This window comes from Neomonachus schauinslandi, chromosome 2, assembly GCF_002201575.2.
Source record: "Neomonachus schauinslandi chromosome 2, ASM220157v2, whole genome shotgun sequence".
Classification (NCBI taxonomy): Eukaryota; Metazoa; Chordata; class Mammalia; order Carnivora; family Phocidae; genus Neomonachus; species Neomonachus schauinslandi.
Window position 1 is genome coordinate 59,330,704 of NC_058404.1, and position 18,003 is coordinate 59,348,706.

Genomic DNA, 18,003 nt, shown 5'->3' on the forward strand with positions numbered 1-18,003 from the left:
CATCTTCTACAGTTATCAGTTTAACAGCTTTATCTGGACATTTTTCTAACTGCATGTTCAGCTTAAAGGTTTCATTATTTGATCAGCTAGTCTCCAGGCAGATGAGTTTCCCAGTCCTTATGAGATACTCCTGTGTGTGTGTGTGCGTGTTTTATTGTGTTTTCTTATTATAAAAAAATTTTAAATAGACATTTATTTAGAAGTGAGAGAAAAATCTAAATATCCAAATAGAAAACCTAAATATGATCCAAGATTTCAAAGACAGCCGTTAATACTATGGTGTATATCTACTTTTCCCCCTCATATACCAAAATACAGTAAATATTATTTTGGTATGTTATGCTTTTATCCAGAAAATAAAATCTTTTTTTCCAGCACCAATTATGTAATTGACTGTTCTGATATTTTCTAAGTTTTATTAGAAGACAAACTGATACATACTAAAAATTCTAAGAGTTTATTTGAGGAAAAACGTATTCAAATCAGGCAGTGCCAAACTGGAAGTGCTTAGGAGCGCTCTACCAACAGGAGCCAGGGGTAAGAATTATGTAGAGGACACATCAAAGCAGAGCAGGGAGGTTATTTGATTGGCTATAGTTTAAGTGGTTGCCTTATTTGGGAAAGCCCAGTTGGCTGTTTGTGATTGCTTATCCTTAGGTTTTGATTTCTTAACTTGGAGGTGTTTACAGATTTAGGTTTTGGTTTGCTATCGGAGGCTGCTAGGACATTAAAATCACCTCAGTCCTAATAGCCTCTAATTGAATCTCTAATGGTTTAATTAATTTAACAGCTTAACCCTCACACAGAGAAAGAAAAGAAACCATCTCTGAGGCCCCACTTTACTTCATGTGCTTCCATTTTCTTCCCCTACCTTCATGGTGTAAGTCTTCTCTGACATTGTCATTTATTCCCATATCAATCAGCAGTAGGTGTTGGTTCTCATGCCTCTGCCATATTCTAGATTTTTTCCTAAAAGATAACATTTCTAAAAGTGGCCCACAAAAGATCAACATTTAGTGCCTCAAATGTCCCACCCCCAAAGTCCTAGTGACTCCCTCCCTGAAGTAGCCATAGGTCTTCTTCAAACGGTCTGCTGTTTGAGGACCTTTGCTCTTAATTCTTGGTTTTCTTAAGCAGAGGGTTCATCTAGTTTTTAAATACCCATTTTCAGGGTGCCTGGTTGGTTCAGTCAGTAGAGCATACGACTGTTGATCTTGGGGTTGTAAGTTGGTGTGGAGATTACTTAAAAATAAAATTTTTAAAAAGTCAATACCTGTTTTCTTCTGTTCTGAACACTTGTCCCAGAGTTCCTGCTGATCACTTTCTTTGCTAATATGATTTTCCTTCCTCCCAGTTCTTATTTCACTGTCAAAAACAAGTTGGTCTGTGAGCTTCACCACTTCATTCCATGTTAAGTGATCAGAGTCCCATTCCTGCCCCTGCCAACAGCTGGGATCCAGGTCTGGACAGTGCAGATGTGCACACAGTTCCATACAGAGTGACCCTTATGATGTGCAGCCCTCAGGCAAACATATCTGCTCTTATCGCTCCATCGAGTAGATGTGCTTCTAGAGATGTTGCCTGTGCTGAACTCTCAGAAGAGCAAAGGCTAGGTTCAAGTCCCACTTCCACCCCTTACTAGCATTGTGATTTTAGGCAGCCTTAGAGAGGTATGGGCAATGAGAATAATACTGGTTCCTGTCACATCAGCTGGGTGTTAGGAATAAATGTGGAAATCCTTATAAAAGCATTTAACAAGATTCTTGAACCTAGTGGTGTTTAATCATCTCTAGAATTTCACATGGCCTTTCCCTCTCTCTCTGCACTTCTTTAAAAAGGCCTTTTCTGAGCCTCCCATCTCAGATAACACCCCTGATCAGTCACTCTCCCCTTACCCTGCTTTATTTTTCTGCAGAGCGCCTGTTCTACAGCAGTGTTAATGTCTCTGCTAGAGAATGTGAACTCCTTGTTGTCTTGTTCACTATTGTATTCCCAGAGCCTAGCACATTATTGGTTCATATTCAAAACTCAGTAAATATTTGTTAAAGGAATGAGTGATTATTATTAGACAATCATATGAATTAAGCTTTTGAGATCCCTTATAGTGACTGATTTTTGGGAATATGACTATGTAGATTTTTGATGACAGTGGCCCAGAAGACTATTTATCTCTTGCTACTTTCTTTGTACATCTGAGGGCAAGGAGAGGAATAAAGAAGACTCAGTGGGTAGAATGTGGTTAACTTTATGAGTTCCTCAAATGGAATTTATTTTTGCTTGGGAAGGAGAACTTGAGGTCTCCCATATTATATTCATCCTCTGTGATATGACTAATAGGAAGTTATTTAGGTGATGCTCAGAAATTATTTTTATATATAAAAATTACTCTCTCTCATCATCTGGTAATTATTTTCTGGCCCAAATAGTTCTTTTTCGTATGAGTTGTGGTTTTAAATCATCAGATCTGGGCACCTGGGTGGCTCAGATGGTTAAGCGTCTGCCTTCGGCTCAGGTCATGATCCCAGCGTCCTGGGATTGAGTCCCGCATTGGGCTCCCTGCTCCTTGGGAGCCTGCTTCTCCCTCTGCCTCTCTCTCTCTCTCTGTCTCTCATGAATAAATAAATAAAATCTTAAAAAAAAATAAAATAAAATAAATCATCAGATCTTCTGAAGAGAAAATTATGAGTATAAAAACATTATTCCATCTAGGAATAATTTCTTGGAAAACCCACAGGAGAATTGTTAAGGTTCATGTTAAAAGATAATGTCCCTTTTTCATGCATGCTAACACTACATTTAAAAAATTGCTTTGCTGAATTGTAGTCTTTATTAATTCACGTATAGTTTTCATTTCTGCTGTTGGATTTTGAAAAAAACAAAGGTGCCCTTAGATGATAAGTGTCTGTGTTTGCAAAATTATCTCTCCAGTGGCACACTGTTCTGCTAATGTAGAAAACATCAGTATATGATATCAAAAGCACAGTTCAGTGGAACTAGGGCAGCATCTTTTCCATATTAGCACCCCCACCCCGTGCCCCCACACCCTGCCACAACACCTAATCCTCTGCCTTCTGCTCCGTGGGTAGTCGGCATCAGCTGATGATGATAACACATCCCTTAGAAGTCATTAAAGCAAGCTGTATTTAATGTGCTTAATCATTTTAGATGAACCAAGTCATCCTTCTTCTTAATCACTTTAGAGGCTGTTCCCTGAGCTCCATTCAGTTAACTGAATTTTTCTGAGTGCCCAGAACTGAGCTTTTAAGAAACATCTGTAGCCGTGTCTTGCTGAGATTGTAGTTTATCACTGGACTTGATGTTCTCAGTGGATCTGTCCGGGTCCAGGGATTAGCGTGTGCTTTCTTACATCATAGCAGGAATAGCTGGAAGTTGTGGCCGACTGCCCCCCCCCCCCCGGCCTTAGAAGTGTAGACGTTATTCTTTCTCAGCTCATTTGTCGGCCCTCCAGACCTCAGGCTCCCTTGAAGTGTGGCAGCAGCTTTGGCAGGCATTTGGTCAGCCCACTTCTTTGGCCACTGTATAAAGGGAAATCTTTATCTCCACGGGATTTAGGAATTGCAAAATGTCCTTAGTCCCTTAGCCCTGGGGCTAGCTCAGTCTTTCCCTTCCTCCCACCTGTCTCCTCTTTCAGTCTTGGCCTCTCAGCTCAGTAGGTGCACCTCTGCACTAGGCACTGGGTGGATGAGATACAGGCACTCAAGCAGGTAGTCCAAGTGTGCAGGGTCCTTTAGTGGAATGTATTAATAGCCCTTTGGAAAATGAGAAGTTAAAGGAATGAAGGAAAAGCCTGAAAGGTGAGTTAAGGCCAGGCCCTGAAGAAAAATGCAGAAGAATCTTCCTCAGGCTAGGATGGGGAGAAGGGGGTGGGGATCAATTGATTGGTTCTGCTCATCTGCAGCCTGAGTTGAGCTGTACAGAAATGAGTTCAGTGCTCCCCACCATCCTTCCCTGTCCTCTGTTTCTAACCCATGGCTTAGTTCGTACTCTGAACAGTATTTGGTAAATGGGGCCTGCAGTTTCCTGGGATGCTTTTTCCCTGGAATGCTTTTTCATCATCTGGTTAAATCATTACTTTTGTCTCTTCTTTTTTCTGCCATTCTGTCTCTAATGGAACTGTGTTATTATGGATTCAGACCGTTCTCCCCAAGGGATTTTTACTGAGTATGAACTAACTCATATTCTCAAAAAAAAATTCCTCAGTGTTCTGTCTTTGGGTGGGCCCCTCATAATTCTATTTCCCTTTTAGTGGACCTTAATGATTCTAGTTTGAGTTTGTCTATAGAGTTTTCTAAAGAATTATTTCTCTATGAAATGTTTAATTTTCAGGCAATGTTTCCATTCAGATGACTTTATGATGTCATTGACATCTTAGTAAAATGATGTAAAATGATTATTTTCTATGCTTGATCATCAGAAAGAACATAGACACAGGTTTTGGAAATGAAGAAAAGTTAGCTCTAGATCTGGTTTTCCTAGCAGAGCAAAGAATGAAAGTGTCAAAACAGACAAAGTTTCAAGAGATGGTTTTTGTGGAGTAGGATTGCTGGAAAAAAAATTCTTTTCTACATTTGCCTGCAAAGCGACATAAAAATGTTTTTGATTATACTGAAGCTTTATATAAAATCTTGTGGAGTTTTGGCTTGTGGAGATTGTTGCACAATAGAAATGGTTTGACTCCTGTCATTATTGGCTTACTAAATTTCCTCAAGGTGGTGACATGTGGGAACTGTTTTAGTCTTAACCCTGATCAAGACATCACTACCTGTAAGTGGTAAGAATCAAGTCTGGGTGGCTCAGTCAGTTAAGCGTCTGCCTTCGGCTCAGGTCATGATCCTAGGGTTCTGGGATCGAGCCCTGCATCGGGCTCTCTGCTCAGCGGGGAGCCTGCTTCTGCCTCTGCCTGCCGCTCCCACTGCTTGTGCATTCTCGCTCGCAATCTCTCTGACAAATGAATATAAAAAAGCTAAAAAAATAGAATCAAGTCTGTGGAGAGTAAAATGCTATAATGTTTAATTCAGCATGTAAGAATTAGAGGTAAGATAGTCATAATTTCAAGAAATTAAGTCCATAATCAGAAATTTCCATTTTGTCATAAAATGTCTACTTCTGCCTTCACCAAGCCTGGTATGTGACTTGGTGAGTTTTTGTTTTACTTCTTTTTTATCTGTCTGTTCTACCTCAGCAGAAGATAGTGATGAACATTGGAGTGTCCAAAACAAGCAAAAACAGGCAGGCAGAAAGGGAGAAGAAAGTGAGACAAAAGGTTGGGTTAACATCATACAGGATTTGGGAGCTAGATCACAAATAACCAAATATCCGCAGAAATAAATTGTAAAAGATCAAACCAGGGGCGCCTGGCTGCCTCAGTGGGTAGAGCATGCGACCGTTGATCTCGGGGTTGTGAATTACAGCCCTATGTTGGGTGTAGAGGTACTTAAAAATCTTTAAAAAAAAAAAAAAAAACAGAAATCAAAACTGTAACACCCTATCGCGATTACAATAACAACAGTACCGTCCGTCTCCAATTAATGTACCTTTTTTTTTTTCTAGAAAGAAAAAAAGGGTTTGTTGAAGTTGCTTTCTGGCGCCTCCACCAAACGTAAGCCCCGAGCCTCTCCTCCAGCCTCACCCACCCTGGAAGTGGAGCTTGGTGGCGGCGAGTTGCCTCTGCAGGGAGCAGTGGGTCCTGAGCCGCCGCTAGGGGGCGCCCATGGCAGGGTCGGCTCCTGCCCCACAGACGGGGACTGCCCCGCAGCCGCTGTGGCCCAGGACGCTCTTCATCGGAAGACCGGCTCTCAGGACTCCGCCGTTCCCATCGCTCCGCCGCCTCGACAGCCATGTTCCTCCCTGGGCCCTGTCATGAATGAGTCTAGGCCTGTGGTTTGTGAGAGGTGAGTTCACTGTTGTTCCCGGAGAAAACGAAGAAATGCCTAGCAAGCTTTATGCTGGAGTATTTGTTCTGACATCGGGATACTTTTCCACAACCCCCAAAATGTTTTTAACTGAATTTGTAGTAACCGTCAAGCTCTGGCTTTCTTTTACCATTTGCTGTGTTTCTTCCATGGGTTAGGCCTCCAGCCCTCTTTGTGTTTGTTTTCTCCAGACAACCACTCCAGAATTGTATCCAGATGAAACTTGTTAATCCCTGGAACTTGGTTCACATCTTCCTTCTTCTTGCTGCTCTTCCATTGCCCGCAGCTGCTCCCTCGGTTTATCCTTTGCGTTTTTTATTAAACGTTGACATCATTACCTGCTAGTTGTCCAGGAGATTCTGCCAACTAAGAGAATTCTCTTTATTATTCCTGAGTTAGGAGAGTGTGGCTCGGTTCTCAGAGACCTGACTCCCCTCCTGGCACAGTGACTTGGTTCAGTTCTGCTTGGAACTAGGAGCCCTGTTTTAGTGATTCTGGCCTTGAGTAATGATTACAGATGGGAGATCTGTTTGATACAACCAGTGGGGTTCTAGGAGTTACACTGGGAAAAACTATATGTAGTAAGACAGATATCTGCTAGGATCACATGAATTTAAAAAGCACTGTTGGTGGGCCAGGAAAACATCATGAAGTACACTAAAAATAGCGGACACTTTATACATAATGCATAAATAGATAAACATTATTTTTAAAAGTGCCATCTGTTTTATTGTTTCTGTAAGCTTTATTCCCTTTCTACCTGCATTTTATAAATAAAGCAAATTTCTAATTTGTGGAGGTATTGCATTTTGGGTAGCATTTTCAGTTACTGATTTGAAGTCTGACTATAAAATGTTATACTTTAAAAAGACTTAAATTAACCTCAAGTCTGTATTTCAGATGAACATTTGTGCCCACCAAAATTTGAGGCCTTCATTCATATAATTGGGGGGCATACCTTTTTACCAAAAAATAAACTGGAAAAGAATAAACTTCAAACAACCTACATGCACTAAGTACAAAGTACACAGTTTATTATGTATTTTCATAGTTTGGTGAAATAATTTTTTGTAGTTCTAATCCTTATAGAACCAGTTTTGAAATGAGACATTACCTTAAAAAGTGTTCCTCCTCCACAAATAAAATCATTCTATCTTTCCCCTCATCTACTGTGCTCCTCATAAAGCTTTGAAATTTTGTCCTGCATCCACTTAATCCTTTATTCTGAGAGTCAACCTTTTTTCCTGCAGTATTACTCCACTTTCCAGGGATAGGGCCTTCTGTCCCTGGAGTTAGTCCAGGGACTTGTTTACTTTCTTTTGGTCACAAAGGCTCCTTCTTTCCTTCCCACCCCCAGGCATTGATCTGCAGTTTTTCCTTCGTGCCCTGAGTCTCTCTCCTCTTTTCCCTGTCATTTGTGGTGTTTATGTGACTGTTCTGAAAGTTCATTTTGCCCAGCCTCTCCCTAGGCACCAGCTCTGGCACTGCTGCCTCCCTCCCCCATTATGCATTCCTTTTCAGTTGCCAGATGTCCTCAGTCTCTGTGGCTTCTGCATTCTGGCCCTTTCCTCTTAGAGGAGCTCATTTCTAACAGCAGGCTCCTGCTGTTCAATGCATCTGAAAAGGAGAAATCGCTAATGCAGACAGGTGATGGTGGTTCAGGGAGAGGGGGATGCATATCAGATAGGGAACATGGAGAATTTAATGACGGAACAGATGGGCACGGGCACTCTGGAATGTTCTGGCAGGTTTTTCAAATAACCATTTCAGTTTTTACAAGTGGAAAGGGGGTCTGGAGAAGATTTCTGCTCAAGTTTATATTTTTATAATCCATATGTTCAGTGGAATATTAAATATAATAGCCAACCTGACCAACCTTTCACAGTCCCTTTGCCTTCATACAATGATGGTGATAGTATTTATTTAACTTGTATTCTTAGGTCTGCCTGACTATAAAAACAATAGGGGAAATGTGTGGAAACAAGTAGTATAGGAAAACAACTTATGATCCACTGGGAATGAAATTTTTGGGTTAGTAGAAAGCTACCAAGTATATCATTTAGGGATTATCTGTTTTGATATTTCAAAATTTTTAACACAATAAAAAGTACTTATTGCTAAAAATGAAGGGAAGAATAACTTTCACATCAGTATGATTCAGAAAGTATTTCAGGATCTTAGATTCCTTGATTCGCAATGTAAATATCAACAGCTCCTGCCCTGGCAGAGTGCAGAAGCCTTGGATTCTTCTGGTAGAATTTTTACTGATAGAATTTCGTAGAGGTAGTTCTCATTATATACTGTTGGTACAGTATGAGATAGGATTCCCCCAAAGATTATAATGAGAGCAAGGATAAAATTTCCCCTCAAACCATGACTCTGTCCCATAAATCTAAAGTAAAAGAATGTGAGTAGGGCAGCCAGTGCCTTCAATGGAAAGAAGCATTCACGTGACATAAAGACTTAAGCAATCTCACAGTAAGAAAGGATGAACCTTGAGGTGTGTTGACAGGTCTTGGTGTCAGCGGAGACAATTCTCTGAGGAACAAAAGGATCCTTTTTTGTCACAGAGGCTGAGGAAAACAAGCAAGCAATGCTCTATCCTGGAGGCAGAAGATGTATAACTGATGACAGCAGAAATAATAGAACAGGTATCTTAGGCTCTATTTTAGGTAATGGAGAAAAAATAATTAGGATATAGTGAAGAGAAAATAGAAACAAAATATTTCAGAAGGGATGGCAATAAAAGAAAGTATATGTGACAGGCTTTTCTTTTTTTTTTCTCTTCTGAAAAAGAATAGATAAGGGCTTAAGGAGACACCGCACATCATCTCTGTGTGTATTTTGAAGCTTAGGAATTAAACTGATAACCACATACCTATAAACCCATCTCCTAAATTGGAAAAGAACCTATGATCTTTGATCAGGGATTAAACTAGAACACTTGGAAACACACAAATTGGATAGAGATAGATTTACAGAAAGTCAGCCGGGTTTAACCAGCATGATTAATTTGAGTTAGTGACAATGAACCCACTGGGTGAAGCAATGGATATAATTTACTTGGACTTCAAGCAAAGCTACAAAGCGAGCTAGTATGGTTTTGCCAGTGAAATACTTAATTGGATATTAGATTGCTGTAGCAAATGGCAAAAGGCAGTGCGGGTTACTTACCCAGACCAGGGTGATGGGCAGAATGCCTCCAAGAGCCACAAGGGGTCCAATTTAGGCTGTACCAGGAGAGATTAGAAATAACAACAAAAATGTATGAATTACAGAGACTGCAAGAGAGGCCAGAAAAATAAAGGAAATAGAAAATTTATACAAATAAAAGATTGCAAGTGCTCATTTAGGTGGAAGACTGAACATCATAGCCCAAGCCAGGAAGATTGGCAATGGGGTATCAGTAGAGCTTCTTTGTATAGCAAACCTCTGTTTCTTGAATTCCACCTTGGTAACTGTCACAAAAACTGAGGGTCACAAAGCCAGCAAGAGGCAGAAGCCCATTCAGGGCCAAGACTGTGAGCCATGCCGTATACCTCATACACATTTGTCCTATTGTGTGTGGCTTATTTCACTTAGCATAATATTCTCAAGGTCCTTCCATGTTTTAGTGTTTGTCAAATTACAGTCCTTTTTAGGGAGCTTTGCACCTTTAAAAAAATAGTTTTACTATACATTGTGCCTTTTGTCATTCAACATGCTTATTAAGAATTATCACAGGGTCACCTGGGTGGTTCAGTTGGTTAAGTGTCTGACTCTTGATTTCAGCTCAGGTAACGATCTCTGGGTCATGAGATCGAGCCCCGCATTGGGCTCCACACTGAGCATGGAGTCTGCTTAAGATTCTTTCTCTCCCAGGGCACCTGGGTGGCTCAGTCGTTAAGCATCTGCCTTCGGCTCAGGTCACGATCCCACGGTCCTGGGATCAAGCCCCGCATCAGGCCTCTGGGATCTGAGCAAGCATGAAATTACTTCCAGCCATGGGGCTAGAGAAGATTTTGGAGGGGCAAATTGGAGCCAGGCTGTGGGAGGCTGATCAGGTGTGGATGGGCAGAGGTGTCATCACAGGGAGTTCCCAATGGAAGGAACCACATGAGCCAAGGAGTGGAGACGTAAAAGCCATATATGGTGGGCACATTCAGGTTTAGAGGCGTGTTTGGTACCTTCATGGAGATCATTGTAGATATATAGAGAGAGATGGAGGTCAGATCATTGAGGGCTTTACATACCAGGCTGAGGATTAACCTTATTCACAGGCGTTGGAAGCCAGTAGTGATTTTTGAGCATTAGATAACTACAAGTAGAGTTGTGGGGCACCTGGGTGGCTCAGTCGGTTAAGCGTCTGCCTTTGGCTCAGGTCATGATCCCGGAGTCCTGGGATCGAGCCCCACATCAGGCTCCCTGCTCCTACTCTTTCTCTCTCGTTCACTCGCTCTCCCTCTCAAGTAAATAAGTAAAATCTTAAAAAAAAAACAAGTACAGTTGCCAGTTAAGAGTCTGTCAGTTCTGTGTAGACATGGAATAGGGGCAGAAGAGATGGAGGCAGGGAGGACAGGTACATTATTTGACCAGGTGGAAGGTTCACATGAGTTTGTCCACCAGGATGGTGGCAGTGACAATGAAGAGGAGTAGATGGGTACAGATTTTGAAAGTGGGATTAGCAGGTCCCATGGGAGGTTATGGGAAAGGGGTCTTCAACTCCTGAGGTTCAGAACTTCCCCAACACCCTACTCAAATAAAGACAAGCATAATCCAAGTAGGGCAGAGGGTGGAGGAACAGATGTGAAGGGCCTCTGCAGCTGTGCCTTACATCTGTCTGTTGGTCTGTAAACATTCTACTTTCCATGCCTGAGATAGTTGGCCAGTTGTGCCCAGAATTTGGCCTTAAGAGTCTATGTTAGAAATCTGTGTGCAAACTACCTCACAAGGCTCGAGGCCAGGATCAGAGCTGGAAGATTTCTAAGTGGAGTCTGTTACCGTTGCACCTGGTAGTCTTCATACAATCAGGACTGTGTCACAGTTTCCATTATGCACATGGTTTCTCGTTCCACCCCCCAGAGGTTTATAACTTAGCAATGAAAATTTGCTCCCACTGGGAACTTGGCAGGAAGATTATGTTCTTAGCCCAGCAGCAGTTCTAGTTCAAAAAATTTTGACAGAATTGGTTTAGTGCATTTTATAAAATGCAAATATTAATCTAATTCACTTCAAGTTTTTCGAGAACTATTTTTGTTCCATTTTACCTTTAAGGCAGCTCACAGAGAACCAATGGGGAATACATTTCATGAGAGATCTACTCTGAATGCAATTTGAGTCACTTGTATGCTTCTTTCCAGACTTACAAAGCTTTGCTCAAATTTTAACTTGCCCCAAATGGCAACTTGTTACATTGCTTTTTACATGAATTTTTAGCATGTTGGCATCATACTTGAGAAATATTTTCATCTGGATCCCTTCCTTCAGATAAGTCTATGATGAAATTATTTGTCCCGCTTTTAAAGATAGCAGAGAGGGAATTCCGAAACCTAACTTTATCATTCTCAAGTGTCAAGTCTCATTACCAGGCAGTTCTTTAGGCTGTGGCCTGAGTCTGTTTCCTGGGTAGAGATGGCCAGTGACTTCCTGGCCCATCCTTCACCCCCTCGAAGCACCAGACCCCTGCCTGCTTTTGCCTAAGCCATATGATCCCAGTGGGAGCTAGAATTTGGGAGTATAAACTCTAACAGACAGCGTGCTAAGAGCATCACACTTACAATCTTACTCCATTACATGACAGTACCTGTTTAAGTTACAGCAATCTCTTTCAACAGATAAGGAAGCTGAGACTGAGAGAGCAGAGATAATTAGCCCAAAGTTAAGCTACTCCAAATGACCTTTAAGGCTAAAGCAACCCCTAGCCCAGAGCTTCACACACAGTGCCTTTGCGTAGAGTGCCATGCCTCCTCCCTCAGTTCATGCTTGATTGGAACCCTGAACCTTGTGGGTTCAACATGTTAATCCATGTTTGAATTAACTGAAACTTTCTTAGAAATAAGTCAACCTCCATGCTATACCTTTGCTTCAGACCTTGGAGGATAATTTGGTTCATGTGCCCAAAGTAGCTCAGGAACGGTTTGGGCAGTCACTTGACTTTTGCAGAGATGCTTTTTCTTTTTTTAGAGTAATAGTCTGGGGCTCTTGCTGTGATCCTTCTTGATGAGAGTCGGTTCAGGTTTTTATGAGATGGAGATTGGTGAAGCTAGCAATCTTCTGAAAGGACTGGGCTCTAATGGGTTTCATAGTTTAGGGGCAGTTCTATAGAATTTGTTATGACTATCATTATTTAAGCCATATTATTCTTTACTTACAGTCAAGAGTGGGTCCTGTGAGGCTGTAAACTTATTTTCTGACTTTAAGAACCAAACAAAAATAGAAACTCAAAATCACCTTTATGACTGAATAGTGCATAACAGCAAATGGAGAAAGATGTATGTTCACATTTTCTAATTAACTGTTGCCATGTGACAAATTACCCCTAAAATTAAGTGGCTTAAAACAAAAATAAACATTTGTTACCCCACAGCCTCTGTGGGTTGGGAACTTGGGAGTGGCTTATCTGGATGGTTCCAGCTTGGGGTATTTCCTGAGGTTGCAGTCCATCTAGATATCAGCCTCAGCTGTAGTCATCTAAATGCTTGACCAGGGCTGGGGGACTCTTTTTCAAGTGACTCCTTCACATCACTACTGGCTAATTAGTTGGCTTTTAAAAAGAGACCTCAGTTAGGGGCTCCTGGGTGGCTCAGTCAGCTGAGCATCCAACTCTTGGTTTTGGCTCAGGTCGTGAATTCACAGTTGTGGATCCATGCTCAGCGGGGAGTTTGCTTCAGATTCTGTCTCCCTCTCCCTCTGCCCCTCCATCTCTGTCTAATAAATAAAACCAAAGGAAGAGAGGGAGGGAGGGAGGAAGGAAGGAAGAAAAGAAAGAAAAGAAAAGAAAGAAAAGAGACCTATTACCCACCATGTGATCCTCTCCATAGGGATGTCGTTTTTTCACAACATTGCAGCTAATTTTCCCCAGAGTGCATGATCCAAGAGAAACTAATGTAGAAGCCACAATGCCTTTTATGATCTAGCCTCAGAAATCACACAGTTACTTTCACAGTATTTTATTGGTCACACATATCATCCCTGTGCATTGTGGGAGGAGATCACACAAGAGTATGAATACCAGGAGGCAACGGTCACTGGGGCCATCTTTGAGGTTGGCTACCATACACCACCTTTTCCCCCCTTTGATTAGGAAAAGCAAGAGAGAAGTAAAGGAGAGCAGTAGTGCTGGAAAAATGGAAAGATAAAAGGATATGGGGCACAAAACCTCAATCTGTCTTCCATGGCTGTTAATCATAATTTTGCAGAAGGAGACTAAGGAGAAAGGAAGAGGGGAGGTAGATAGTATTAAACCAACAAGGCTTCTGGGGGTTTTAAGTGATAATTAAACCTTTTCCCACTAATATCAGAGTTGAAAACCAATAGAGAAAGAGACAGTTATCAGACTAATGGAGATCAGAATGTCAACCTCATTACTGGTGGTGTTAGATTGAATTTGTGGCTATGGTCCTCCCCTCCCTGTCTAGACCTTAGGACAGCCTGCCCGAGGGAGAATTTGGGTATATAAGGCAGATGAACTTCCTTAGAATTGCTACCTCATCCATGTCAAGCCCCAATGTAAGGGACACAGAGAGACAGACTTCCAGACCCACTTCTAGAAGGCAGGCCTGACCCCTGACCATTCCATGCTTCCAGTGTGGAAGCAGAGGCAGAGCAGAACCCACTCAGCCTGGAGGCAGGTAGTTCAGAGAGGACTGAACCCACCTATTCAACTGCTTCTCTTACTCACCACCAATCAAATAAATTCACTCCTTTCTTCTTGAAGAAGATGGAAGGACAGGGCATTTCCTGCTAGGAAATGGAATAAAATTTTCGCTATGGGAGGGCACAAGAATAGCTTTCCCTGTAAAGGTCATTCAAACCAGTCTAGGTCATCGATAGCGAGCTGTTAAACATCCAAACTCTATTAAAACCTAGTCTCTACAAAACAGAAAACCTAGTCTCAGTTGTTTTACGAATGTTAGAAACAAACTTATGTTACTTCTTATACTGTTTATGTTTAAAGCTGTTTTAGACCAGTAGTACACCATTTTTTTTTTTTTAACTACTTTGAGTGACTTTAAAATATATCTCTTTTTTTCTAGGCACAGGGTGGTAGTTTCCTATCCTCCTCAGAGTGAGGCAGAACTTGAACTGAAAGAAGGAGATATTGTGTTTGTTCATAAAAAGCGAGAAGATGGCTGGTTCAAAGGCACATTACAACGTAATGGGAAAACTGGCCTTTTCCCAGGAAGCTTTGTGGAAAACATCTGAGGACACTAACATTGAGAAGGCTGAAAGTCACATCACACAACAAAATAGCACAAAGCAATTTAATGGAAAGAGCACATTTGTGGACTTCCAGATGGTCAGGAGATGAGCAAAGGATTGGTGTGCAACCCCAGTGCCCCCAGCACAGTTAGGCCAGCCAACAGCGTGAAGAAGGCGTGTGTGTGTGTGTGTGTGTGTGTGTGTGTGTGTTTATGTATGTGGGTCCTGTCACTCTGGATTCTGATGTGTAAGGTGTGCCTTGTACTGTCTGATTTACTATAGAGAAAAACCTTTTTTAAAAAGATATATAGCTAAAATGGACAATTGTTTACAAGGCTTAACTAATTTATTTGCTTTTTTAAACTTGAATTTTTCTTGTAATAGATAAATTCTTTGGATTTTGATTTTAAGAAATTATTAATTTATGAAATGATAGCTAAGGAGAAGCTGGATTATCTCCTGTTGAGAGCAAGAGATTTCTTTTTGACATAGAAGAGCCCCTCCCCCCCCCAACCTGTGTTACTTTTTTGCTTCTTTAAGCCAGAAATGCCAGTTCTCTAATTTGGTTTTCCTCTTTGGGAAACCAAAACATATAACTGAATCAGAATCAATAAAGGCCTGGGGTAGGGAGACAGAAACTTGAGAGAAAAGAAGTTAGCGACTCCCTGTCTTTCTGGTTTGGTCAGGAATCACCCTTAAGACCTAGTCCTCAATATAATTTTGTGGGTTTTTAATTTCCCTAGAATGAAGTCAGTGAAGTGGTAAGAAAAAATAAAGCACAACCCTTGAACAAAAATGTATTCAGAAATATATTTAGTTTTATAACAGAAGGAGCTCAATTCATTGGTTGGAAATTGGGAAAATTGAAGTTGTACTCCTGTCTGAGAATGGCTATGAAATGTAATCGCCATTTTTACGCCAAGTGATCTGCATGCCCAGGACACAGTAAAACGTTTGTGCGATTGTGGTGGTAAGTGATGCCCTCGTGCTTAAGTCAAAGGCTATAAGAAACACTGTGAAAAGTTTACATTCATCCATTGTGATTCTTTTCCCACCATCTTGCATGTGTTACTGGATTCCCACAGTAATATAGACTGTGCATGTTGTGTATATTTCATTGCAATTTCCTGTTGAGGTTAGTTTGGGCTCAGAAGTGACCAGTGCAGGAGGTGTAAAATAAACAACGTTCTTTTCGCTCCTGACCAAGGTCTCTGGGTATACTCCCTCCCTCCCTGGCTAAGGCATCCATCAGCCGTTATACAAGTCATTAGTGAAAATGTTCCTTTCTGTCCTCCCAGCTGACTGATATAAAGGATGAGCCAGGAGACTGCTCCTGTGACAGTTCCCTTGCGGCTCTGGGAGGCGTTGCACTAGTGAAAGTGCCCACACCTTACAACTGCAGCAGGATCCAGCTGTGCCCATCTTTTTATATCCATTCTTTGATGTCATTGACCTCTTTTCCCCATTACATTCCGGTGCCACGCAGTTGTGGGTCTGGGTAGTCCTAAAAGCAAAAGGAGGGAAGACAGCCTGGTAGTGAATGAAATTGTTGCTACAGTTTTCTTGTAAAAAACAAAAAACAAAAAAACAAACAAAAAAAACTTTTTCATTTTTTACTCTAAGAATTACAACTGGGAAATAGAAACGTGAACTGAAAAGTCTTGCAATAGCAAGAGGTTTCATGGTCTTAAAAAGATATTATGTGGTTGAAAATGAAATCATTCCTAAATTAACCTTTTTTTTTTAATAAAACACTGTACATTATGTTCCTGTGTGTTGAATTTTTAAAAAAATACTTGGATATTCATGTAATATATAAAGGTTTGGTGAAATGAACTTTAGTTAGAAAAAAAGCTGACATCAGCTTTCATCTGTGTAAGTTGACACCAATGTGTCATAATATTCTTTATTTTGGGAAATTAGTGTATTTTATAAAAATTTTAAAAAGTAAAAAGACTACTACAGCTTAAGATAATTTTTTACCTGTCTTTTCTCCATATTTCAAGCTATGTGATTGAAGTACCTCTGTTAATAGTTTCCTGCTATGAAGTTGGTTAAAATTTCATCTGTTAATAGATCACTTAGATAATATAATGTATGGGTTTTCTATTGGTTTTTTGGAGACAGTAGATGGAGATTTTGTAACAAGGGCTTGTTACACAGCGATATGGCAATGATAAAATTGCAATTTATCATTCCTTTTCGTGTTAATAATTTGAAGACTGGAGAAAAGTTTCAAGATTAAAATTTGATGTTCAATCGTTATGTGTCCCTTGCGTTAATTCTTAAAATTTTTCTTTTTTTAACCTGAGATACATTTGATGTAATTTCTACTTCATAAAAATTCTTTGCATATACCTCAAACAGAAGATGTCTGCAGTAATCAATTTAGTGGTTACAATACATTTTACCTCTCCCACTAACAAACCTTCTTTGGTTAGTTCCCCAAGAAGCTTAAAGTCTTCTTAAAAGAGCCTGTGGAGTTTTATCACTTCTGCTTCTCTCTCCCCCTTCATGGTAACTAAAATGTCTGGTGGCCACTAGAAGTTGTTTCTTAGCCACAGGAAGAAGTACTAGATCTATAACCCAACTGTATGATAACCAGTAGGTCTCAGCAAAGCATGGGAACATCATCTTTAGACTATGATTTTACTCTTTCATGGAATGCCAACAAGTTATAACATCAGAATTCAAGTTTGGAAAATGCTTTTAATAGATGTTAGGCTAAGTTGTTGAGTGTATCCATATGAAATTTTTTAAAAATTTGTTTGAACTAATTAAGCTATGTCCTTATCAAGGTAGCATCCTATTGAAATTATTCCTTTCCAAGAGAAAGAATTTGCCAAGCTACCAAAGTAATGGAGAGGATATTTAGAAAAGAGATTAGCCAATGTCCAGGCTTAGCAAGGCCTTGCCCTTCACTAACTCCTGTGAACTGCAGACTACAATGGGATATGCTCTGGTATATATGGATATATCTAATGGGACTTTGTTCCTGGGAATAATTACCATCAGAGACAATAAGAAGCTACTGGAGTGGTAATCAGCCAATATGAACTGGGACAGTTTGAAAATACTCTGATTTACAAATGAATGTTTCTTTTATTCATTTTGTGTTTCTTATTAATAACTTTCTGGCTTGGCTTGTTTCAATTTCCATTTCAGAAACACCACCTTGGTCTCACTCAGGGCAAATTCTTACTGCACTGCAATGATCCAGACATCCAATAATCATGTTGAAGGGACCTGCAATTCACATTAATCTTTGAGCCACCATTCAATACTATTATTATATGGCAACACTAATTTAGTGATACTGTTAAGTCTCCAAAGACAACAGAACTATCCCTACTGGTAATCAGTGAGCCAGATGTCACTGCTATTGCTTCCAACTTAAATAAGAAACTTGGTTCCAGAAGGCTTTGACCTTGAGTTGAATATTTCAAGGTCTTAATCCTTGTAAAAGTACTAGAAAAAAACATGACAGATTTCAGAGTGAGAAGGCCTTCCTAAATATGACTCAAAAATCAGAAGCCATGGGGCGCCTGGGTGGCTCAGTTGGTTGAGCGGCTGCCTTCGGCTTAGGTCATGATCCTGGAGTCCCGGGATCAAGTCCCGCATTGGGCTCCCTGCTCGGCAGGAAGTCTGCTTATCCCTCTGACCCTACCCC

At 40.7% G+C, this 18,003-nt stretch overlaps 1 protein-coding gene across 1 annotated transcript in view; it reads left to right on the top strand.

Moving 5' to 3' along the window:
* The window catches only part of SH3RF1 (SH3 domain containing ring finger 1), a 179,126-nt gene extending 162,542 nt beyond the window's left edge, over positions 1-16,584 (top strand). Inside the window, 2 exon segments of the mRNA XM_021698901.2 lie at positions 5,572-5,912; positions 14,168-16,584. Of these exon segments, the coding sequence (XP_021554576.1) occupies positions 5,572-5,912; positions 14,168-14,336 (510 nt within the window). The 3' untranslated portion in view covers positions 14,337-16,584.
* Positions 16,585-18,003: the final 1,419 nt, after the last annotated feature.